The sequence below is a fragment of the Equus caballus genome, chromosome 2, assembly GCF_041296265.1.
Source record: "Equus caballus isolate H_3958 breed thoroughbred chromosome 2, TB-T2T, whole genome shotgun sequence".
In the NCBI taxonomy this organism is placed as follows: Eukaryota; Metazoa; Chordata; class Mammalia; order Perissodactyla; family Equidae; genus Equus; species Equus caballus.
The window spans coordinates 113,999,311-114,026,070 of record NC_091685.1 but is presented as its reverse complement, the minus strand read 5'-3'; the positions used below and the strand labels follow the sequence as shown (position 1 = coordinate 114,026,070).

At 36.7% G+C, this 26,760-nt stretch overlaps 1 protein-coding gene and 1 long non-coding RNA gene across 22 annotated transcripts in view; one reads left to right on the top strand and one right to left on the bottom strand.

The window, feature by feature from the left end:
• Window positions 1-26,760, bottom strand: part of PDE5A (phosphodiesterase 5A) — a 130,222-nt gene that overhangs the window by 47,811 nt on the left and 55,651 nt on the right. For all 3 annotated transcript variants that reach the window (XM_001502305.7, XM_005607870.4, XM_005607869.4), the window contains exons 6-10: window positions 24,265-24,402; window positions 22,128-22,195; window positions 14,665-14,773; window positions 13,609-13,696; window positions 3,217-3,392 (exon numbers count right to left, since the gene is read on the bottom strand). In XM_001502305.7, the coding sequence (XP_001502355.2) occupies window positions 3,217-3,392; window positions 13,609-13,696; window positions 14,665-14,773; window positions 22,128-22,195; window positions 24,265-24,402 (579 nt within the window). The remainder of the gene's footprint in view (window positions 1-3,216; window positions 3,393-13,608; window positions 13,697-14,664; window positions 14,774-22,127; window positions 22,196-24,264; window positions 24,403-26,760) is intronic.
• Window positions 1-26,760, top strand: part of LOC102150521 (uncharacterized) — a 167,709-nt gene that overhangs the window by 92,779 nt on the left and 48,170 nt on the right. For 3 of the 19 annotated variants that reach the window (XR_011436226.1, XR_011436227.1, XR_011436228.1), the window contains 6 exons: window positions 9,132-9,153; window positions 9,707-9,736; window positions 15,730-15,807; window positions 17,673-17,763; window positions 24,943-25,067; window positions 26,418-26,612. This is a non-coding gene — a long non-coding RNA (uncharacterized lncRNA). Of the gene's footprint in view, window positions 1-9,131; window positions 9,154-9,706; window positions 9,737-15,729; window positions 15,808-17,672; window positions 17,764-24,942; window positions 25,568-26,417; window positions 26,613-26,760 lie in introns of those variants that run through there. The other 16 variants (XR_011436224.1, XR_011436230.1, XR_011436236.1 and 13 more) reach the window with 14 other exon arrangements.

The following is a 26,760-nucleotide window of genomic DNA, read 5'->3' as shown; positions in this document are numbered from 1 at the left end:
AGAATTCATAAAGAAAAACTGCATGGCTGGGATATCAGGTCAAACAGGTTCAGGGATCCCTGTACACTCACAGGATTTAAGCGCTGGAAGAAGAATGTAAATCCACCCATTAACAGCTGAGGACACCTGGGCACAGCAGTTCCCGGGCCTTGGCAGCCAGTTCACACTCAGGGAGAGGACAAGAGGGCCTGGGACCCAGCTTTCAGCTCCTAATCTAGTACACTTTCCATCACCCTAGTAGAGTTAAAAAGGCAGGCTTACTATCTTCTTATAATTATAATATAATTGAGAATTATAATATATTATAATATAATTATATTATATATTATAATTGTAATATATAATATTTCTAACATAAATATGATTTTATATAAATATATAATTTTAATATAAATATAATATATAATTATAAAAATATATAATATAATATATGTTATAATATAATTGAGACTCATTAACTCCCGTTTTCAAAAGTGATAACTTCTAAATGATGGGATAATATTTTAGCTGTTCTTTTTAACCAAGGTAGTGGTTGTAATGAAAATGTCCTTCATTTTCAACAGAGACAACATAGATTTACTAAAAACCCCAAAAGTTTCTGAATCATTGATAAAGAGGTAATTCATTTTCAGACTTTAAATGGTGAGCCAAGTAATGCATTAGCCCGAACTAGTTTTCCTTGAACTGGTCTTTAAAATTTTAACAATTCAAAATCTAAAGCCACATGGTATTTATTGTCTACTATCTGGTGATCCAGACCACTTAGAGGGCGTGCTGCTTGGGATCTGTCTTCACATTCGAACCATTAATCACAAGGAAATCTCAGGAAACTTGGAGCTTCTGTCTTCTGCTCATGTGAAATTGACACATCACAGCTGCTAACCTGTTGTTGCTGAGACCACAGAGGTAGGGAAAAGCTCAGACTGGGACCAGGCATTAGGCTAATATTATAAATAAGTGCATGCAACATGGATAAATTAATAAAGGAACAACCTAACATTCTAAGTTCAAAAAAATTAATTTTATCACATACTGAAGATAAAAATAGCACCTTGCTCATAGGATTGTAAGGATTAATTCTGTTAATTCTTGTAAGCATCAGAAGAGAGTAAGCATTTGATAGAGGTTAGCTATTATTATTGTTGTTGTTTTATTGTTATTATAACGATATGGCTTCATATCGTTCATATATAATTCAGTTCAATATAATTCAGTGAAATAATTCACTGTTATAAAAAACCCCAAGGGCTTTGTGTTCTCAGCTTTTATCCAATGGGCTCATAAGGAAAGAGAATATTTTCAAGTATGAACCTGTGATCACAGAAACGACTTCCCATAATGACCTGAAACTGAAAACTGTTTACACTAAGTGAAAGCCGAATTACTCATAGCATATATTTAACGAAGTAGAGCTATAGTGTAAAACAGAAACAAATGTCAATCAGGAAGACATCCAGAGATTTTGAACAAAAGGATCCGATATCTGGTATTTGCTTCAGAATAACCCAATGGGAGGGGAAGAGAGTGCGGAGGAGTGAGTGAAGGCAGAGAAGGATGATACTGGCCAGGGGTCTGCAGTTTCTGAAGATGGCTGAGGAACGCATGGGGGCACATTAAGCTATTCTCTTCACTTTTGTATATGTTTGAAATTTTCCATAATAAAAAGCTTTTTTAAAAAAGAAACAATTTCTGATAGCTGGTTTAGATTCCATTTTTCAATGCAAAACCATGGGAACTGTAGAAAAAATTAGATAAAAAATTAGATAAAAAATTTTAGGGGCCGGCCCAGTGGCGCAGCGGTTAAGTTCACATGTTCCACTTCGGCGGCCCAGGATTCACTGGTTCGGATCCCGGGTGCAGATATGGCACCACTTGGCAAAAGCCATGCTATGGTAGGCGTCCCACATATAAAGTAGAGGAAGATGGGCACAGATATTAGCTCAGGGCCAGCCTTCCTCAGCAAAAAGAGGAGGATTGGCGGCAGTTAGCTCAGGGCTAATTCCTAAAAAAAAACCCAAAATTCATATACACACATATACATGTATATATGTATAGTGTTAAAACTATATGTATACATATGTATATGTGTGTATATAAATAATTTGAAATATCTATGTGTATGTGTGTGCATATATGCTTGAAACAGAGATTTCCCCTGGTTTATAATCCAAGGTCTCTTACCTTCTATAACATTATAGCAAAACTGTTAGTGTTATATATTCACCTTAGAAAGTAAAGGATACCTTCTTGGTTATTGGTAAATCTTGACGTAATAAGTGTAACATTCTAGCTTGTTAGTTTCTGTATTATTTATTAGGGATTTGAGGAAAAGTTATTACATCCCAAACACCAGTTCCCACTGATCTCAACAAGGTAAGAGTGGCCCAACATTCAGATGTATTTCACACCCACTATGATGACTAAGTAGAGACATCCATACTTTTTGAAGTCTCTTTCCCTGAATTGGTCTATGATGGAAGAAATTCCCATGTTATACGAAGCGAACATTTTCAAGGCAGTTAGGGGAATACATCTGGCGAGGGCTGGCCCCACCTGGGGAGGGAGCTGCCTGAGGTCAGTCCCCCAAGCCAGTGGTTCACTTGCTGCCTGCACATTCAGAATCACTTGGGGGAGCTTTGTAATAATAGAGATTCCCAGCCTCCACCCAAGATTTACTGAATCCAAATTATCAGAAGTGGGATCCATAAATCTGTAATTTGAAAGAGTTTCTGAGAGATTCTGAAGTGGCTAGCCCAGGAGTTTAAACTAGTCCTGGTTTTCATTGATTTTTTTTTTCCTTTTCATCACTTCTGATTCTGAGTGCTTACGGTTTCTGTTTGTGATTTTTAAAATGTGTGGATACCGCTGCTCTCGTGGAGAGATGGGGAGGCTCAGGCAGTGGGGAAGGGACAGACAGGCCACAGGGGCAACAGACATCTGTGAATGGATTATTACGGTCAAGGATTGCTCTCTGCTGAAAAACCAGACGCCTAAAGGGACAAACAGCCTGAGTTTTGATTTGGTCATATGACCTTTGACAAGTTTCTAAAATATTCTGGGTCTCAGTTTCCTTAGCTGTTTAAGTGATCATCTAAATCACATGATTCTCATGAGGATATGATGATACAACAAACAGACACCACCAGTTGTTAGGAGTGGAAGGTAAAAGCTGAGCATTTGGCTGTAGCCCGAGAAGTCCTGTAAGCTTCCGCCCACCTCTAATGTGACCATCTGCTTGGCCATGGCTCTCTCCACTGCTTCATACATCTGTGTGTTCTGGATCCCCAAGCCGCAAAAGATGACAAAAGCTTCCAGAAACTGTTCATCATTTCGGTTGAAAGGCTTAACCTTGCCAGTATTCTCCTCCATCTTATTAACAAGTTGGCAAACCCCTGTAATGATCCAAGAAATTGAGCAAATATTATTATCATAGTTTTTATTGACTTGAACACACACGCCCAAAAACCATCTTATACTTTTCTCTTAGAATGCTTGGCATCTCCAAAGAAGCAAACGAATCCTCATAAATACAAGCTAGAAAAGTACACTAAAATAATTTACATGAGAACTCGTTTCACATAGTCCTAAATATATGTTGCCACTGTTACAAAAATCCTAGAGTGCTATTTTCTTCCAGACTGGGTCACGAATTTTACATCACTTGAGTCCCCGAAGACAGTTTGTCCTTTGGAGACTAATTGGATTTTTGCACACTTGCCAAGAGAACAATTTTGATGCCCATCAGAATTTTGGGTCAGGCAGACTGCCTTTCCTTACTGAGAAAACAGAAGTTAAAAACACAGTTACATACTAAGTAGAATGTAGAAAACAGGCAATTCACAGACAGTCTCAAATTTCAAATAGGCACCTCTGTGTCCAGGAGAATCCTATTTGCAGACAGCTTGTGATACTGCAAATGACTGCAAATAAAAATGACTATTTACTTAGAAATAAAAGCAGAACTAATCCTTGAAGAAAATCATCACCTCCCAAGTCCTGGCCTCTCACACAAAGTCAAACATGGTCAATCTAAACGGAAGATTACGTCAACACTGTGATAAATCTTTATCCAACTAGTTGTTCTATGAGATTCTGAGCCTAGTGGTCTCTCTGTGAGGAGTTTGGTGACCTCCAACCTCTGGGCATAACAAAGGGTCATTGAAGTCCTTATCTCTTCTGTCTCTAAATAGGTGATAACAGACTTCCCTCAGGGGCCCACCATGGGGCAGGCATTGTGCTAAATGCTTTAGTAAACACATGACCTCTGGTCCTCCCAATTTACCCTGTGAGGTAGCTCTGACCATCCCCATTCTACAGATGAAGAAACTGAGTCTCAGAAAGGTTAATCAATTAGCGCGAGGCTACTGAGCTAGTATGCTTATGTCTAAAATTCACACCCCAGTTCAGCTTTGCCTCAAAACCCACTTTTGACCCCATGCTGCTGCTCTGTGCCCTTTACCTCAGTCAGATCATTGCTAGCAGTCTCGTTGGCACCTTGCTTGCCCACACTGTTGTTGCCCGTGCTGCCCCCCGCTGCCCTCTCTCCTGCTGTCCCAGTTGATCCCTACATCTCTTCCACAGTGAGCTCCTGGTGGCCTCCCACTTCCCGGGTGAGGCAGGCACATCTCTCTCCTGTGCCCTGAACCTTATCACTTGGTGTATCGTGTGGATTTTATTTCTGTTTCTCTCTCTGGATGGTACATATCTTGGGCTTAGAGATTTTATTTTTTCAGTTCCACTTCTTCAGCTAGCAAAATGCCTGGCATATAGCAGGAACTGAGAAAATGTTTACTGAATTAATGAAAGAATGCAGGACTGCAGCTGTGACCCCAACTATTTTCCCATGAAGACTATAGTCTGTTATCTCTTATTTTTCCTGGAGCACAAAAGGATTTCATTGAGTCCATGCTGATGTATGTTAAGTCCCTTTATGACCACGGATGTGCACTTTCTTTATTTTTAACACTACAAATGATCTGTACTCTCATTTTTGCTCTTTTCTGCTTGTTTGTGGAAGTTTTTTTACTTTAGACCGTAAAGATATCCTTATCTATCTGGATTAGTACTGCTGAGATTACTTCTCCAACACTTACTCCATTATCAAGAAAAACTTTAAACAAAACACAATGAATTTGGACACTACAAGTAAAAACCATGATTAAATGGCAGTCAGCCTTCACTATCTTAAAAGAACATGTCCCTTGTATGGTAAAAACAGGGTTATGTACTCCAACCTTTGTGAATCCCCCATTATAAATATGGAACTGTTTACATAGCTTCTGGCCATCTCCCAAACCACATTTTCTTGCGAGTCACGTGTTTCATGCCCCTATCCTCACATCACGGTGTAATTGCCTTTCAGTGTTCTCTCAAGTTTTCTCCTACGTGATGACCATTTTTCATGAGCAAGATTTTTCTCTTTATCATCTCATAAGAATTACCGCATGTATGAAAGTAAAAGATAACAAGGAGGGCTTGAGACCTGGCTACCTGGCAGTCGGCTAGGCTTCCAACCTGGTTAAGTAACTCTCTTCTGGACAGCAGTTCAAATCTATGCCTCAGTCAGAATGAATGAATATATTAAGAGGTATTAATTAACACCTCTGGAATTGACAGGTATTGAAATGGAATGTTAAGTGTACAAATATCAAGAGTTGGCTGTAACAACCACAGCTCAGAGCAGAACAGCTAAAGTGTGTCTATGTTACAATCCATCACGAAATATATAGATACAGATATAGACATATACACAGAGTTAAGCCCAGAGGAGGAAAAGGGTGAAGACAAATTACTTCTTTAGGCATACAATTTAATTCTCCTTTGAAAGCTGTCAAAGGACAGTCAGATTTATAAAGAATATTTATTTTTATATAATACTTATATAAAAGTATATAGCATTCATGATAAATCCCTCTGATTTCTTTGTTTCTTTCTTAAAAAACGATTTTATTTTTCCTTCTTCTCCCCAGAACCCCCCAGTACATGGTTGTATATTCTAGTTGTAGGTCCCTCTGGTTGTGCTATGTGGGATGCTGCCTCAGCATGGCTTGATGAGTAGTGCCATGTCTGAGCCCAAGATCCAAACCGGTGAAACCCTGGGCCACTGAAGCAGAGCGCGTGAACTTAACCACTCGGCCACGTGAACTTAACCACTCGGCCACAGGGCCGGCCCCCTGATTTCTTGATAAAATTTAATTCTATCAAACAAAAATACTCAAGTTAAAAAAAAAGGGCTTATGGGGGCCAGCCCGGTAGTGTAGCAGTTAAGTTCACACGTTCCAGTTCGGTGGCCTGGGGTTCGCCGGTTTGCATCCCGGGTGTGGACACAGCACCATTTGACAAGTCATGCTGTGGCAGGCATCCCACATATAAAGTAGAGGAAGATAGGCACAGATGTTAGCTCAGGGCTAGTCTTCCTCAGCAAAAAGAGGAGGATTGGCAGCAGATGTTAGCTCAGGGCTAATCTTCCTCAAAAAAAAAAAAAAAAGCTATGAAGAAGGTTTATAACAAACAAACAGGGTTCTGTGGGAAAGTTTAAAGCTTGGGCGCATTTACAGATAGAGTTTTCACAGCTTCTTCATTAGTGACTGAAAGAATGGATAAAGAGTACAACAAGGAAATTCAAAACTGGTGATTTGAGATGCCACATCTACTAGTAAGCCATACAAAATTAGAATTGCTTATATATAAAAACAAAGTAGTTAATGTAGAAGCAAAAAAACCAGCACCACTCAGTAGACACCAATTAATGTGTACAATCATAAAATAAAATATTTGAAAACATATTAGGAGAAAACCAAGACGTAGTACCGTTAGATAGTAAAATATAAGCATTACTTAATATTCTTAGAGTTCACAAAGTACCTGTGCAGACATCATTTCATGTGGTCATCATGGCAGTGCTGAGAGCTAAGCTGGCACTGAAGGCATCTCTCGAAATTATGCTGAAGGGACTAGATGGTTTCTAAAGGCACACAATTACGTTTCCTTTTCTATAATTCCAGGGATCAGATGTTGTTACTAACCACAGTTGCCTCCTGGCCTTTCAGCAGAGCAGGGAGTCAGCTCTGATATCCTGCTTGTAGTCTCGTGTTCTCTCGACCACACAAGATAGACTCGAAAATTAGCATCCTGTCTTGTTAATATGTAAGACTTGCCCTTATCACCTATCCTGCAAATATTTTTTTTTGCACTTGTCATTTGTCAATTATCTTAATTTGAGGAGGTTTTTTGCTGTAGAGTATCTTGCTTTTAAAAGAAGCTTCCCCATGTTAAGATTACATATAAACCTATATTTTCCCCTAGTACTTTTATAGATTCATTGTATCACATTTAATCTTCTAATTCAACTTAATTTTTTCCCCAAATTGCTACTGGATTCTTACAATACTTGAATAGTTACCTATTCTCTAATGGTTTGAATTGTCACCTTAAATCTTAAATTCATACTTATTTCAACTATTATGTACTTTTTTCACATTTTAATGTTTTTGAAATCAGTATGCATCCTCATCAATTGCTTGTCATAGTTTAATTGAAATCATTTTTTTCTTTCTTGGAACTACTAAAATGGTGTCTTTCAACCAATGTCACCTTAGAAACAATGAAATATACTCTATTACATACAATAACACAAATATTCTATATACCGGACATGGGTCTGCATTTAGACTTTCTATTGTGTTCCATCAATCGTACTATCTCCTCTTCTAGCACACATATGATACACACTTTTAATCATGTTACTTTTACAGCATTATTTTAATTTCTGATAGGGCAATTCTCCATCTCTCAACTGATTCCTTTTATATATTATTCTTCCAGATGAATTTTATAAACATTGGTGAAGAATTCCCCTTCCCCATGAAAAAAAAACTCGTATGAGGAGATGTATTAAAACTGATCTAATCTGGGGAAAACTGACATCTTACAAAATTCTTATCGTTAGGAAATGTTACGTCAGTTCACTTATTAAAGATTTTTAAGTTATACCGTGGCATGTTCTTCATATAGATGCTACGTATTTCTGGCTAAGTTTATTCCCTGTTAGTATTGTAAATGGGATTTTTCCATTATAATTTTCTAACAAATTTATGTTGGCATAATATTAAAGTTATTTCTCTTTAATAACTGACAACCAGGCACCTTTTAAGCTTCCTTTTTAGATAAGTCCTTTCAGCTGATTCTCTTGGGTTTTTCCATTTCACGATCAGATCATTTGTGAGTTATTTTGCCTCTTCCTTTTCTGTGTCTCACCTTATTTCATCCTCTCCTTTCATCTGATCACTTTGGTTAGAATTTCCTTTGGGCAATAGCTTTTTTTCTTCTTCTTCTTTTTATTTTTTGGTGAGGAAGACTGACTCCAAGCTAACATCTGCGCCAATCTTCCTCTATTTTTTTTGTATGTGTGATGCCACCACAGCATGGTTTGATGACTGGGGTGTAGGTACATACCCAGGATCTGAACCCACAAACCCTAGGCTGCCAAAGCACAGCACATGAACTTAATCACTACACCACCGGGCCAGCCCCAGCTTTTTAAAAAATGTCTTGAAAAATAACTTTCTCAATTACTTCTATGAAAAATTTTAAACACCTGTTGAGTTAGTATTGGTTATTACCAATTTTTATACAATTTCTCCATTTCATCAAAATGTATTACTTTTTGGTATATTGCATTATCTAACTTCTTTTAAAATTTCATCTGTATCTGTAATTATACTTCTTTACTCATTCCTAATTATGTTTCTCTCATTTTCTGTGTTGGGTATTTCTTTATGATTACTGTGTTTTCCCATTGTCTCTCGTTTTATTATCCCTTCTCATTTTATATATCTTTTCAATTTCTTTCCTCTGCTTGCTTTCTTCCTATTTTTTTCTTTATTGGGGGGGCAGCATAGAGATGAGAAAGAGAAAAGCATGGCTTTTCTAATTTCTTCCTTCAGTTGAACACTTAGTTCAGATAATGTCATTATTTCTTGATTAATAATAACAAAGTATTTAAAGCTAAGTGTCTCCTGTGAGTAGAGCTTTGACTGTGTACTGTGAGTTTTTATGTTCTATTGATACAACTATTAATTTTCTAAAATGCTGTACTTTCATTTTGATCTTTGGTTTCTTCCGTCATTTAGGAAAATGCTCTTCAGTTTCTAAGTGAGTTTTTTCTTCCAATTTCTCCTTTTATTATGCATTTCCAGTTTTAATGCAGTGTGATCCATGAGCGTGGCTGTCAATTCTACTTTTCAGAAATGACTGAGTTTGTGCTGTATGTGTGTGTATCATCAACTTTTGTACATTTCTGTTGGATATTTGACAGAAATTTGCATTTTTAAATTATGAAATATAGAAGTAAATCTATGTTTGCCAATTTAAATCCATTTCATTTTTTATTAATCAATTCTAATGTTTCTCTATTTTTTCCTGTACTTTACTATTCTATGAGAAGCATACCAAAGGCCATTTCTCCCTTATTTTTAGTAGCTTTGGCTTTTATTTGTCAATGATGTTATTTAGTTTATTAGAAGCATTTAGGACAGGTACATTTTCCTCTGTGGATTTTAACTCTAATCAATGCAAAGTGACCCTTCACATTATGTTTTTACCTTAAATTCTACTTTGTTCAATATTAATATTGTTATCTCTATTGAAATTTTGCCCATGTTGTGTAATGTGTTCTTACAAATGGTATATGCTTCATATCTTCCAGAAATTCCTCAGTGTTTCTGGTCTCTCAAAGGTAAGCTTCCCTGTTTTCCAGTGCTACTATGAAGTTTTTTTTATATTTCTATTTATTTCTTCAGTCAATTCTTGAAACTATAATCCTTATATTTATTTTTACTTTGTAGATTTTCATTTTTATGATTTTAAACTATAATTTCTTAGTTTTATTTTTTTCTCATTTTCTTCCAATTATTACTGCCCCTACAGTCTTATTTGCTGGTGCTTATTATAACTAAATATAATTTATAATTCTCTAACTGGGAAAAAAACTAGACTTTAAGCATTGTAAGCAGTGTGTACCATGGATGACCCCGCACAGTTTAATTATATTTGCATTAGGAAAATCCCAGCAAACTTTTTTTTTTTTTTATAAGATTTTATTTTTTTTCCTTATTCTCCCCAAAGCCCCCCGGTACATAGTTGTGTATTCTTCGTTGTGGGTTCTTCTAGTTGTGGCATGTGGGACGCTGCCTCAGCGTGGTCTGAGGAGCAGTGCCATGTCCGCGCCCAGGATTCGAACTAACGAAACACTGGGCCGCCTGCAGCGGAGCGCGCGACCTTAAGCACTCGGCCACGGGGCCAGCCCCAACTTTTTATAAACAAATGAGCAGTTGATGATATTGCCAAATGATAAAATTTAATATGAAAATAAAATGAAGTAGAAGTCAAATGTAAACCTACATAATTTTACAATATTTGTTTATACCTTGGAATCAAATTGCAACACACAGATGAGCAAAAGATTAGGAGAGTAATCAGTTTAGGACATACATCCAGTAACAAATACATATTTCTCTCTCATACTTTACTGTCAAGCAATGTGTGGCATAACACTATAACTTTTATTATACAAGCGAGAGGGAAATATAACTTATTGAAAGTGGAGATGTTCTAAACATTTTTTTGGATGAGAATGGGACTAATTTCTTCAAAATCTGCCCTGAAATTGGCATGGAAAATAGGCGTAAGAATTTCCGGTAAATATGATTTGGGAAAAAGGCATATTTAGCCTAATAAATAGGGGAAATAATTGGTTAAAATGAATGAATGTTGAATGAGAAAAATATTTCCCTTAATCGTTTTGGAAGTAAAGTTATGGAAACACTCTGTATTAGCCAGAGCACTAAGAAAACATTCGCTATGAAATAATACCTCAGGGAATCCATTTGATGATACAACAGGCCCCATACTGCTCTAATCTCTATAATTTCATCTAAATGTCAGTAATGGAAAAAAATGAGGGGGAAGGACGATTACCAAAAACACATGGGCCCGTCTGTCTTTCTGCATGTAACTCTATGGGGATTCTCTATTAGAATTATATAAAAGCAGAATCTGGTCTGTGACATGTAAGAAAAATTATCTACAACCATGATATTTTCCATGCTGCATCTGTGGACAGAAAGTATAGTTGAGAATGCAAATTCTCCGTTTTGTCACACTTATAAAACAGTAGGGAACACTGGAAATTTTCCCTCATACTTGGAATCAGCTTGAGCCCCCACAAAAAACCCCATTAGGGGAATCATTTTTTTCTTTCTTTTTATTTACAGAGAATTTTTCCTCTCCAAAAACAACATTTGCTTACTTTTGGCTCTGCTTTCAAGTAGGGTGACACAAAATGTATGCCAAGAGAAGTCTGATTATTTCAAGTGGCAATTTTTTTTTTTTGCTCATTTGTCTGAAACAGTGACAGGATCATAGAGTGGGAATTTTGAACATATCTGAAAGGTTATTTAGTTCAACTCCACAGAAGTAAGTAATGCGCCCATAACCTTTTAAATGGTTAAAGGAAGACTGGAGCCAACAGGATGCCGTGAGTCCTGTTCCCATCCAGGGCTATTTGCACTTCGCTGAACTAGCTCTCATTTGTGTAAAGTGATGAGAAGCCTGGTGTATAACTTCCTCCAGCTACTCCCCATTCCCAGTTATTATTCCAAAGAGATGCTGTTGAGGAAAAGTGAAGATGTGAGCTGATGTGGCAAGCTGCCACTCAGTCCTCTTTCTTATGAAATCTTACTAGTAAAAATGCATCCCTTCTGGAATTTCATTTCATATTTTCAAAGGCCAAAGGCAGCTTGTAGTAAATCTTTATACTTATACAAAAAAAGCATAACTTTTATAATGTAGTTTTCACCTTGAACTGCCTAGGAAATAAAATTTTATGATATAACTTTTACCTGGTATCTTACTGTAGGGCACCCTTGTCCGTTTTCTTTTTTGTTTATGTTAGAGATCTGATGGGTGATTATCTTGAAAAGAGGGCTTACGTACATATTCATCAGCCCCTACTTTCTTCTCTGAGAACTGTGAAGAAGGCAGCTGACTAAACAGCCCAGCAAGGAGTTGCCAGGCTGGCTTCTGAGGCTTTACTAGGCAATTCACCAGGGTCAGGATCTGACCCCCAGCTTTTAGGCTTAGAAATTAGGTTACCATGCTGAGGACAGATCTGTCTCTCTGGGGTGGAGTCAGTGACTAAGTTCACAAGACTGATATATAACCCCAGCATAGTATTAATGTCCAACAAGAAACAGATCTGCCCAGGAACAGGCGTATGTGCACCTGCACTCCAGCCCATTGCCTCAAGTCCAGTTCACTGATTTACAAGAAGAAACAACTGTCAAAGCAATCAATATATTTGAGAGGATATGAAGAATGCATTCTCTTCCTCTGAGTTAACCTACCTTGGAAAGAAAATTATCAGAACAAGGGAGGTCAGATCGGTGGGATGTTTCATGACATAAGCCGGTGTATCCATCTCCCAGTAAGGATGTACACCAGCAAAGGGACTGGAACTGCTGAGAAATATCAGCTACAACCTGCTGCATCCATTGCCACCAAAGTGATGGCCTTGCGATGTGGTCAGAATACTCTACACACCCTGCTACAACTCTCTACGCCCACCTCCACACGAGGGGCCGAGGCTCCCTGACCCCGGGAAGAACCTGGATAGGCACTTGCAATACTTGTCTATTTTTTTTTTTCTATTTTTATGAACGATACCTCCCCTCCCCTACCTCTATGACTGATACTCTCCTTCAATCAAATTACATTCAAGTCTTGCATGTAATTACAATTGAATTCAAGTCTTGGAAACTATTCAGACTTTTTAAGGTAAACTTATATATCTAAGCCTTGCTCCATTCAGGTTTTTATTTAAAAGTTTAGCCTTTAGAAGGCATGCCTATTTCCTTTATTTCCAAGTTCTTGGAAGAATGTCAACAGTACAGATTATTTTCGCAGTGTCAATCATGCATGATTGGCATATAAAGCCCCATGTTTTCTGTTCTACTCTTAATATAACATGCAGTGCCAAGAAACAAATATGTCAATAATAGGAAACATCATTCCTTTTCTCTGAGAATGCATTCTCCCACATTCCTGAGGTGGACATTTTTCTGGAACCTCCATATAAGAATGTAAGCTCCGGGAGGGCAGGGATTTCTGCTTTGTTCACTGATTTTTCCCAAGTGCCTACAACAGTGGAGTGCTCAATAAATATTTTTGAATGAATGAATGAATACAACCTATAATCTAATCCACATATTCAAAAAAGAAAAAATCAGAAACGAAGAAGTGAGACTCTAAAACAATACTCATTATCAACTTGATGTCTCTCAGCCCACTAACTTTCTACACATGATTCTGAAACAAAAATTCTGTTGAAATAGGATTATAATAATTATGAAAATACATCATAGTTAATAAGATATTTAACAAATGTCTGTTGACATTTATGGATCTAAAATTATTTCAAAATTCTTTTATTATTCCAATTTTTATCTTTTTCACACATTTATTCCTTAAATTTATACTTGAAAGAAAGTTTCTGAGACTACATTTTTTTCTTTAATATGTGCAGAGGAGAGGTTAATGAAAAGGCTTTACCTATCACTTTATTCTTCTTTCCATTTTTTATAGGCGTGCAAAGCAAACTTCTAATGCACTGCTGGTTTACATTTCCTGTGTTTTCATTCTAAACAAAACAAAATAAAACAGCTAAAAATTATGAAAAGACTGACTTGCCCATTAGATGCTATATAAACTATATTGGACATCTGAAACCACTAATATATTCATCTCGAAATGTACAAATTCTAATGACCTTCACATAAATACAATATAAAGCAATTCGTCTTTAAATTATTAAAAATAATAACCTATGTTTCTTTTTTTTCCATTTTAAACTTTCCAAGCAGCTTATGGTAATATTAAGCAAAATATTTATTCAGCATCTACTATACCTGTGTAGTATCCACTATACCTATGTAGTAGATAGGGGCAGAATCCGAAAGCATTAACACCACCTAGGATACTACATGTTACAAACTTGTCCTTCTTTAGGACCGCCATTGTTTCTACTGCCCATATTGCTAAAGTTCTAAAAACGTCTCCTGGATCTGCAAATAAAAACATCAAGGCAGCTGCCTCAAAGTGCAAAGCTTTTCTGAAGTAAGATGAGAGAAAATATTAGAATTCAAAGTTTTCAGTGTCTGAGAAGCTGATCTTTGTAGCTTTGCTGTCAAGGAAAGCAGGTCTTCACTTTTCCAGAGCTACTCACTGCAGGAGACTACCAATTACTTAAGTTCAAGCCACGCGGAACTTAAGTTTTGAGGATAAACTCAAGAACTCTAGCCGTACTATCTAAGGAATGTCATTGACATTAAGTAGGTAATAGTTAAATTACCTCAAAATTAGTTCATGAGAATTCATTAATACATGTTGAAAAATGGTAAAAGTACAGAGAAAAATCCTCAAGTATAGCTGGCCACCTCTCAATAGATGTTATGAGCTATTTCATTCTCTTTCCTCACATCAGGGAAAGCACAGATCGCGCCTAAGTAGCCAATTCTAGGGCCAGCCCTTCAGCTGAATAGTCCCTGTAAGCACAGCTCTGATGGGAAAACAGCCTTCAAGCTCCAAGTCTAAAACTGGGTCACGTACCGTCCAGGGAAATCTTTTGTCCTTGCTGACATCTGGGATATTAAGTGCTTCCATAGTATTTGTCACATACTGAGCATACATGTAATTGATTCTGTTGGCATCACGTTCCCTGTGGAAATAATAGCTATGAGTTCTTTCTGTGCAGTGAAAAACACGGGCAAAACAGACTTAAATAAATGATTAGAGAAACAGAGCAGTCTTAAATTATAGGGCAAAGTGTTATGTCTTTATTGGAAAATGCAGCTTTAAATGTATTTGATGATTTACAACCTTGGTAGTTACTATAATTGAAATGTTTTAAAAAGACAAAGATCCATAATTTTTCAACCATCTAAAACAAGTTTTAAAATAGCCTAAGTAATCTTATTACCAACATGTTAATGGGCATGTTGATTTTTGCCACTTAATGTAAAAGCCACGTGAATTTCCCCCTATTTCTTATTTTCTCATCAGATTCTAGAATGACTAAGTTCTAGGGTCTAGGGCCTATCTTATTTCCTCAGTTATGTTCTTTATCTATCCCTCCCAATAAAACAATCTTTTAAACATTTCAAACCAAGGGAAATTTCAAGCAGGCCTAGAAGAATTTGATTAAGCTCTTCTCTTTTCTTTTTTCTGCTTTAAGACCCTTTATGATTTTTTTAAATTAAAAATTCTTTTGAACTTAAAATATTTTTCCCAGTTTTTTTCCAGTTTCTTGCTTAATAGGTTGAACATAAAAGATTAACCTGATGTCAGAGGGTACATAAGAACAGTGCCAGTGCTGGAGTTGGGAAAACGGAACAGAACAGATTTTTCCATGGAAACTTCGTATGTTCCCTGGTGATGGGGACAAATTGGGCAAAGAGGGTCAGGTTATGGAAATTTACTCCAATTGTAAGGATATGCCTGTATTAACTGTAATATCACTAACTGAAGAAATAGGAAAGCCTAACAGTAGGAGACATTTCAAAATAAAATGTATGTCTCAGGAAAAATGTCCAAGTGTTCTGAGTTCTCAAAGTTCCAATACTTTCCCGTCTTCCATCCTTCTCACCCAACCTGGACAAAATGCTTCTGGGACAGTGGTTCAGATGGTATTCCTGAGCAGCCGGGAGTCCACAGAGATTCCTCAAGTCTGTGGCCTCGTTCCTGGGAAGACAGGTTAGTCTTTCCTTTCTTTGCTGTACATTTTAGTTTAAGTGTAATTTGGTCAAATCGGGTACTGACCACATGTCTCATATTATGTATAAATGAAAAGGAAATGACAATAGTAACATAGGAGGAGACGGACTTCAGACTAAACATCTACTGAGGATGACACAGACTTATAATCTGAGAAGGCATGCAAAACGTCATACACAGCAAACCTAGGACACTCCTGGGTTCCTATTTCATACATCATCTCTAGGTGGAAACCCAAGAAAAGGTTATGAGATAAGTGCAGGATTTAGGTTGATAAAACAATTTTTAAAACTACAAATATTTCATAGACAGCAAAAGTCTCGGGAAAAGAAAATAAGATAATAATAAAGATAAGAAAAATGAAAAGGTGGTTATTGGGAGAAAGAAGTCCATTGAAGAAGAGACCCTTGTCCAAGTCTCTTTTAAATTGATAATAATAGTATTAATAACTTTCATTGTTCTTATCATCATTATGTTAACAGTAGGAACCAGATGAAACCCAAAATAGTTAAGCAACCGGCCAGAGATCATAAATTCAGACATACAGATGCTGACACAGAGAAGCAGAAGTACTAAAATTACTTTTAAATCAACAGAAGCCTAACTCTTTTTTCAATTCTCTGAAAATTTTTTTCCTGATAGTTACTTTGGTGAAAAATGAGTAATAGATTTACTAAAGTTACGCAATACCATTTTATTTCTTACTCTGTAAAAAATGGTGATAAACTCTTAGTTCCTGTACTCAATAAATACGGATTGGGCACCTGTTCCATGAGAGGCACCCTTAGCATCAGATGGGAGACAGACTTATCCGGGTCAGCAGCTGTCACGAGGAGCTTACGATCTCGCTGAGGGTTGTGACACAGAACAGACAGCACCATGTTTAGTTGCACATACTCCAGACAGTAGTGCAGAGGCTCCCAGTTGCCTACTGATAATAACCCTTCTCCCTTTCTCTTTATCGGACACATGGCCACCCAGAATAAAGAGTACATTTCTCAGCCACTCTAGTGGCTTGATATCACCATGTGACTAGCTTCTAGTCAACAGGATGTAAGAGGCAATGTGAGAACTTCTAGAAACCTTCCTCAGGGACAGCCGATGCCTGCTCTCTGCCCCCTCTTTCCCTGTCCTCCATCCTACCCTTTGAAACATGGAGATGATGGCTGGAGCTGCATCCCTGATCCTGAAGGGAAGGGCCACACCCTAGAGATGCAGAAGAGAAAGCCTGCAGGCTCCTGGGTCCCTGAGGCCTTTGTGGAGCAGAGTAGCAGCACCAACTCTGAGCCACCTACTCCTAGGCCTTTACAGGAGAGGGTAGTAATACTGCATTCTTGTTTAAGCTATTTTTATTCTGGGTTTTTATGATTTACAGTCAAACCTAATCCTAACTAGTACAATTGGTAACAATGCAAGCACCACCCATATGGAAAAGGACAGATAGCACCTAATGGAGTGGATTAGAGAGGAGGTGGCATTAGAGAAATGCGTGAAAGGCTGGGTGAGATTTAAGGCTGTGAAGAAAGACATCAGGAATGAAAGGAGGATATTCAAGGAAGGTGGAGGAGGGAACAGTAAAACACACATTGCTGAAATAAATGAAAGAGTTCTATGTGGATTTGAGAAACATTACATACTTACAGATTGTTAGGAATAAAGTGATGGTTTTAGACTGACAATGTTAGGACAGATAGAGGATGGTTTTGAAAGAGCAATGCAAGGAACATGGATCTCATTCTTTAAATAACAGGAATATTCTTTAAATAGTAGGAATAACAGGTAGCCTTGAAAATGTGGCTCTCAGAGCTCCAACTGCAGGAAGCATAACTGATCGATGTCTCTAGGTGCTCTGCTCTGGAACGTGGGACCAGGTTTGCACTAAGGCCATGCCTCCCAGGGCTGCTCCTGGACCCCGAGCACAGCAAGGACACTAAGGTAGGCCCATTCCTGGAGACTAAGGATTCAGTCTTCTCTGAAAGGAGACTGGTTAGAGGACTCCCCAACAGCCGTGCCCAACTTTGCTTACAACAGCTCTGCAGTCTTAAGACACTTCTACACACCCCTTTCTTCCTTCTTTCCCTCTCTCTTTCACTCTGGGGAAGACTTGTGTGGGGGTCTGATGGCTCTCCTAGCCTCTTCCAGCTCCTTCCCTCTTTACTCTTACAGGGGGTTCCCCTAATAAATTTATTGCACATTTAATCCAGTCCCAGCATCTGCTTCTTGGAGGGTCCAGGCCAACTCAGACATCTAAGGCGTTTTGCACATGGATATCAAGGGAGTTGTATGAGTACAACCTTGGGGAGACAGTTAGGGAAGTGGAGCATGGAAACACTGAGAAATTTCTGTTCTTTAGAACTAAGTGGGGATCATTGCAGGCAATGTGATCCAAAGACAGAAAAACACATCAGAGATACAGAAATACTAGCTTACACTTACTGAGTACTTACTATGTGCCAGAAATTTTCCAAAGCATTTTATGTGCATTATCTCATTAAGCCCTTATTACAAGCCTACTGTCATTATCCTCAGTGAACCTAAAGGATTAATTCTATGTATTTCTCATTTTATGAGAAAAATGTGCATTTATAAATTAACATGAAGTTAACTAATAAGGAATTATAGCACTAAAATATCTGCTTCTCAAAATTAAGAGCTAACATAAACTGCACAACACCATACTCATTTTTTTCCTTCTCCTTGGGTGGCTCTCTGAAATAAGCACAGAAACTCTAAAACCTTCCAACATCTGAAATGAGCTTCCCTTGTGAAATTCTTGGGCAACCCAACTCCCAATAGTTTACTGTGCTTTATCCCATTGACAATACGATTTTAATAACTGTGTATAATGTTCACCCTGAATATGTTTTAGTTTTACACCTAACATTTCTAAACTGTCTTCAGTATTCTATTTTAAATTATAAAAGATAATTAGTGGGTTGGTTAGAAAAATACCAGGTGAGCTATGCTTTTCAAGAGCTATATAACTGCCTACAAAGAATGATTTGGTTACTGTAAGCATCATCAAATTGTTTAGCATTTCATCTCATGGAAGGGTGTTTGGACTGACAAAGGGATTAATAATGAGAATTAGAGAGGCCTGAATTCCCTCAGTAAGTAGTTTTAGAAACGCAATAATGAATCCTCTGGTGAAGTGTCAATATCAGCTTAGTCCTTTTTCAAAATACTGGTTACTAAACACCACTTTAATTCAGAACTGTTGCAAAATTAAGCCTGATAGCTAACTTTTATTAAAATGAAAACATATTTGCATCACTAAGAGGTCTTTTTTTTGCATCATTAGAAGGAAGGCTAACTTTAAAATGTGTAGCTGACAGAAGGCACTAGTGCTGAATAATTCTCATTACAGTAAAATCAGTTAAAATGATCCCTGTAAATTAATCTCTTTTTAAGGTAATCACACTGACCTATTTATCCTTTATAAAAAAAAATCTTTATACTAAGACTGTCTTGCAATGATTAAAAAAAATAAAATGAAAGATATCTTCCATTTTGCCTACAGAGATGGAACGTGGTATTCATCAAAAACCAACTTGAACAAATCAAATATATGGTAAAACCTCACTTTTTAAAAGAAGCGCAGAGTCACCAGTAGAGGTCACTATTACACAAGTCACTGGGCTTATTCAGCTATCACTGAAGAAATTAGAGGACATGGCTGAATTTATAATAAAAATCAAAATGTGAATACATAAAATATAATTACACAGACATATGCTGCTGCACAAATATTCAAGGGTAAATGTAGATAATTCATCGTTTTATAGATTTAATATGCATTATCATACTGATTTTCCTACTGTCCTATGGATATACATAAATTCATAATATACATCTATGTATTTATATTTTTATATTGGTATATATAGCAATTCATTATTTATAAAAGCTGGAGTAAAATAATTGAATATTTACATGTGTCTTATCTAGCAGCTTTCTAAAATGTTCTTTATAAAAAGCAACAAAAATGTCATGCCGTCATAAAATCAAAATAATATGTATTATTGCTCCTCCTAAGAATAGGAAACTTCATAACTGAAGTAGGCAGTTCAAACTGATACCAGCATTTAAGAAGGGTATGCACATCCTCACCAGGACATGTACATATTATCACACATTCAAAAAGGATTCAGTACTAACTGAAACAATGTCAAATATGCCAGGAAATACGCAGGGGCGCAGCAAAGAATAGACGTAGAGATGGGATACAAACGCCAGTTCATGACCGGCAATGCCAAGAGGGAAATGCAAATCCACTCTTCAGTTATAACTACGAACCCAAAAACTCCAGGGTAGCAGAAAAATCTCTGGGTAGAGATACCACGGCACATCTACCTTGACCACACACCCCACACCCAGTCAGCAGCCAAGGCCTTCTGAGTCAAATGAATTCCCCATCTGCCTTCAAGTTACATCTGCCCCTTTGCTAATTCCTAAAATTTTTTTAATGGGAGAAAAGGCCTTTCACTGTATCATGTTGTTAAAATAATAGTCTAGAAAGAATGAATTTTTATTTGAATACAATCATTTAACAAACTGACAACTTTACATCAATGTGGTCAACAGTTTGTCCATCTTGATGGAGGAAGACACAAGAGGAGAGTTCTGCTTTCCTCATCTATAGGGATGATTTTCGTTTTGTTTCCAACTTTTTATAATAAACATTTTCTTCCAATTTTTTATGATGAAGTTTTGAAATATACAAGAAAGTTGAAAGTAAAATGCATATCCTACTCACAGATTCAACAGTTTTTAATATTTTGCCACGTCTGCTGTATCTACACATCTATGTGTGAATATATTTACTTGACTACATATATTAAATTTAGATATATTTACTTATTTCTCTTTGGCTGAACCATTTTAAAGTAAGGTGCAGACATGAAATGAAACACTTCATCCTTAAATACATCAGCATGAATCTCCTGAAAGAACATTCTCCTACTAACCATCATATCTTCCTAGTTCAAAGAAAAGTAACAATAATTTCCCATCAACCTCTAGTATCTAGTCCATAGTCAAATTTCCAATTGTCCTCAAAAGTGACTTTGAATAGCTGTTGCATTTTTAACCAGGGTCTCATCAAAACTCACGGATTTCATTTGGCTGCTATGCCCAAGAACAGTCCCTCCCTCCATTTGATTCAGTGATACTGACTTTTTGAAGAGACCAGGCCAGTTATCTTATAGAATGTTCTGTAGTTTAGATTTGCAGAGTTTATTTTTAAAGCATCGCCACCAAGGAAGGAGCTTGGTTACTCAGAACAGTACTAATTGCGACATCATTCACTACGTGAAATAATTCTTTGATAGGTCAACCGTAGTGAAAACAATCTGGAACGTTTAATGTCAAACAGTAAAGTTAAGATAATGTTCTATTTCCATGATCAGATGAGGCTTTTTAGATAGAATATCAATAATCAGAGATACAGTAATTTGACAAAGTATTTTAGGGGGTGAAATAATTTGAAACAAATGAATAAGGTGATAAACAGCATTATGCCCAAGCATTCCTCATGCTCTATCCTGGCAGACTTATATTACTTAGAACATCCTAGCACTTGAGCAAACACCACCAGTTTTTTTTGCTAAGGGTGAAAAAGGGAATATGAGAAAGAACATTTGGTAGTTTACACAAAATCCTTTCCAAATTCTTCAGAAAGCACATATAAAATTGGGGCAATAACATCTATAACCTCGATCATCCAAATACTTTCTATTGTTTCTGAGTGACAACTAACAACAAAAAAATGAACACAAATTTTAAAATTACAAAAAACATGAAAAAGAAATGAACTAGCACAGAGGTCTGAGCTGATTCCAGCCCTGGGGTCCATGTCCTGGTGCCATGGGGATCGCAGGCTTCCTCTGGTATTGGTTAAACCCCCATGGCTGATTCGAAATCAGAACAGATTCACAGAACAGTCTGTTCAGAAGCCGATCAAATTTCCAGGGAGGGTCCAATATGCAACAAAAACATATAATTGAAATACAGTGCTCGTGGGTCTTAACATGAGCCAGTTCACAAAAAATTCTGTACCCGGGCCTACACTAATTGCGACAGCATTCGCTGTATGAAAGAATCCTCCAACAGGTCAACTGTCGTGAACAAAATCCTGGAATTTTAACATCAAATAGTAAAATATTTTCACAAATAAAATTATTTGTCAGGGGAAAAAAGCAGCTTATAGCTTCTAGGTCCTAAATTAAACAGATCATGAAGTAACTATTTAGCCAGTATTATATACTTGTGATAAAGATGGACAGAGTAAGTTGTTTTACCTTGTTAAAGTATCTGATGATTTTTCTAATTCCTCACACTCCATGTGAAACACACTAGAAAAGGAATCCTGAAAACAGAGGGACAACACAGAGTGAGAGATCATTTGATAACACAATGAAAACTATCTAGATACAGACATACAGGTCTGTGGAACTGACTGACGACACCAACACTTGTGATAATTTTTAACTCATTCTCAGAGTAAACTGACCCCAGTACTCACTTCATGATGTCCTCAAATCTCCTTCCCATTATCAAAAGCCACGTTCCTAGTGTTTCTGATATTTACTTGCAAAAATGCTTATTTGAGTACGCTTTGTTTTTGTTTTTCCACCAGGTGTTAATGAATATGTTAGTGTCAAATTTTCTCTGTATTTATTCGAAATCCTCAAGTTTTAGCTTTTATGCATACACCAATTACTGTTGTTAAACCTTTTTAAAAAGACATATAATTCAGTAATATTTTATGAGATCATTAAAATAATTGTGAGTATTTTAGCAAAATAGAAAAGTAACTTCGAAGTTACATTAAAAGCTGAATACCTATTCACACCCATGCTATATTTACGACAGAAAAAAGAAATGGAAAGAAACAGAAATAAAACAAAGATATTACTTTAATTTGGGGACAGAAGAACTGAGTACACATTTTCTCTTGCTTACATTTGGAGTTTTGCTCATGTTGTTGAAATATTTTTAATCAAAAAATAATTATAATATAAATAAACATCAAGCCACTTAATTCCTAAACCCAACAAATTAAGTTGTTAAAAATTGAGCAAAATATAATGATGGGTATAATGCTGTGCTATACTTCAAAGCACCACCAATCCAAGTCAGTTGCTGCCATGATAGGTGTTAACTGGTAGAAGCATGAGCTGAATGTTAATTAAAGTGATATTTAAATTGTCTAAAAAAGAAGTGGCTTACACATAACTTTCAAAAATTAAATGGTAAAGAGCAGGTCACAAAGTAAAAATGATAAATTGACATATTGCATTAATGAATTCTGACCTGACCTTTAAAAGGATAGCTACTATCTTGTAATCATCTCTATATTAAGAATTTTATAACTGATTGAAAATATGAAATAATATCTATGAGAATAGTGATTATCTTATAGCATAGTGAATTCTCATTTGATATCCTATTAATGAGAATTACACACACACACACGCAAAATGATTCAGATAATGTTGAGTCATACAGTACAGTCTTACTATGTAAAACAAAAATTTTTTAACATAAGTATTGAATATCTTTTCTTATTCTACTTTCCCAAAAATATCAATTCAGATATCATATGGATTATAGCTGACTACATAAGTGGTAATCCCCACTCTCTTTCCTAACCTACCAATGAAGAGCCTATTGTCAGGGTCTAAAGGAAAAGAAAGCAAACAACTACATCAAAAAGAAATATCCCAGAAGCATTGGTTCACAGGTTGAGAAGGGAAAGAAACTGCATAAAGGAAAACTGCCTTAGGCTAGGGGCCCCGACTGTAACAGCAAACTCAGCTGGCCTGTCTAGACGGAGCCAGCACTCAGTAAGAACACTCCATCTTTCTGCACACATCTGTTTCTTTATGTTACAAATCAATGGACTGAAATCTACCAATTAGAACAGTTTAGTGGTTTCCCCATTGTTGGCAAAGGATTTGGGACTAATAGGCATCTTTAATAACATTGCCTCTATTGGCCCATACCTTTTGGTTTCTAAACAATTTCTGGTTAAAAAGAAACTTTTGGACCCAGCCCATTCAGAATGGGGATCTACTGTTCATAGCACCCAGGGCATCACTATTCCTGACCGTGAAAAGTGTGCACACTGTAATGACAATGTATTTCTCCATCAAGGTAGTGTAGCCATTGACAAAAGCAGCACACAGACATTCCCATGGTGACTACTCAGTGGAGAGGCACAAAGGTGAAAGTGTGCGTTGAGGGCATCCTGCAACCTCACTTCTACTCCTTCTCAACCAGAACAGCTCATACTCTTATCACCTTTACATAAACAGCCATATATAGTTGGGTTTGAGAGAGAGTTTTGAGGCTAACATGAGGTTTAAAAGTAGTGCTTTTAGAAATATAAGTTTCTGTCTTTCTAAAAATAAAAAAGTCATACTCTGTACTCACGGAGCAATCTTCATCCACTATGAAAATGGTGCATTTCTGCACCTGCATGAAAGAGATAATAGTGGCAGCTATCTTCTTTAGAATTACTTCTAGTGATTGTTGTTCTTCAAAAATTAAGCTAGCAAGGTCAAGCAGCACCTAGACAAAAAAATTAAGAGCTTATTATTTAATAATTGTTTGTAATTATTAGAGCAATACAATGATTTATATGGGTTATCAATTACTTATATATAATCTAACAAGTTATGACCAAGTTTGCATTCAAGTATTAAACATCTAAGTCTCCTCTTACTAACAAAACATCCCTATTGATTGTTCGAATAGTTAATACAATGGTTACCACCACAGCCTCTGAAGCCAGTCATCAATTTTAATCCTGACTCCCTTCCTGCTAGCTTTGTAATCTAGGGCAAGTTTCTTGAAAATGGGGATAACAAAGAATAGTACCAAAGTCAAAGGACTGTTCTGAGGACTAAATAAGTTAACATTAGGAAGCATTGTGAACAGTATCCAATACATAAAACACACTGTTGTTGTTGCAAACTTCTGAGATCAACATTTATGAACATTATCAATATTTTCACAGATCACAGTAAATACTGCTCCAAAGTAAACCAAGTTCTAAGAGTTCCTTTTGTTTTTTTCAATGGTACTTTCTCTTTCCTTTGAATTCCATAGTTTCTTCTAATCTCACGATGTATTTGTGTGACGAGGGAGGAGAAACGGTACTACAGAAAATACATGGGAGGCAGTATTATCCTAGCTGAGGCCTGAAAGATGAAGTGGACAGTGAAGTGGGGAAGGTAAATATTTCGGTCAAAAAGAACTGAATTGAGAGAAAGTAGCATACTGCAAGTTTTGATCAAGTTTTATGAGAATATAGAGAGTAAAGAGGAGAAATGGGGAGATGAGACTGTACAGAGTGGAGCAGAGAAAGAATCCCAAAGAAGTCTGGACTGTGATGGACTGCAGGAAGAAAGTGAGGAGATGACAGCTGTGTTGTTCAAAATGGGGACTGGACTAATGGGTGGCAAGAATGGAGCAGAGAGAAAAGTTAGGAAGATACTGTGGTTGAAGGCAATGGAAAGTCCACCAACTTATTAACACAAGTTCTAAAAAGAGAAAATAGAGGGTAGGGGAGATGAATGATCAAAGAAATAATGAAAAAGAATTACACAAAACTGAAGGGCTTAAGTCTCCAGACTGAAAGGATGACCAGGTACTGGCATGATAAATGAAAAAAAGAGTCACACTGTGAAATTAAGTTACAAAAGCAAAGATAAAGAAATAATCTGAAACGCTTATAGACAAAAAAAAAAATCTACAAAGAGCCAAGAATTGGAACAACATGAATGCTAGTTAGAAGACAAAGCACTACCTTTAAATTCTGAGAAACTGGTCTTTCAATTTAGAATTTTACACCGAGCCAAACTGGTAGAAGGGTACAACAGACATTTTCATACATGTGAGAACTCAAAAAGCTTACTCATCAATACTCTTTCTCAAGTAGTTAACTGAGAAGGTTAGTACACAAACTGCACTAAAACAAGGAAGTAAACTGAGAAAGAGGGAGCTATGGGATCCAGTGGGTAACCAGTGGAGTCTTTCTAAGAAAGCAGGGAAGGAAAGTTCTATGATGACACCTGTGCAGCAGGCATGGGGAAAAATAATTCAGCTTGTGTGAAAATTAATAAAGGGAAACCTCATTTAAAAGGGAGTCAGAAGGGGGAGCTCCCATGCAGTACCACTTGAGGTCAATTTCAGGAAAGATAGTCCTTTATAGATCCGAAGAGAAAGAAGTTCTCAACAGGAAGATACTCAATTACAGAACCCAACAGAAAGAAGTCGACAGGAAAGAATCCTCAATTACAGGAAGAAATGTACATTGTATCCCAAACTTAAATTGACTACCCCATCAACAGAGCCAATGAGAAATCATCACCACCCTGAACTCTTATTTGTCTCCAATGGACTTTCCTTCAAAACTGCCCTCCCAATTGCCTCTTTTTAGTCCATAAAGTAATGTTCCTCTCCTTGGATTGTTGGATTTGCCTATGGTCTGCTATAGAATGCATGTCCTGAATTGCAATTCTTTGGCTATTCCCAAATAAACTTGTTTTGCTGATAAAATAATTGGCTGTTTTATTTTTAAGGCTGATACCTGGAAGAGAAAAGACAGAAAAACCTCAATTTGGAGATTTCCAAGAAAAAGAAGAAATTAACAGAATGCCTAAATAATGGAGGGTCTGGGGGGAAAAACCAACAATATGAGGCTACACTACAGCAAATAGTTCAAGGAAAACAAGGAATTTAGAGCATCAAGAAAAACTAAAAGTTATATAACAAAGGTAATTATGAACAACATTTGTACAGTCATGGATTTATAAACACTTTATTTTAAATTGCAACTTCAGAATTAACCTATACAAAACTTAAGAAAAGTTAATCATGGTTGTAGAACAATATATATGTAATCAACATGGGCAAAATTTTTTT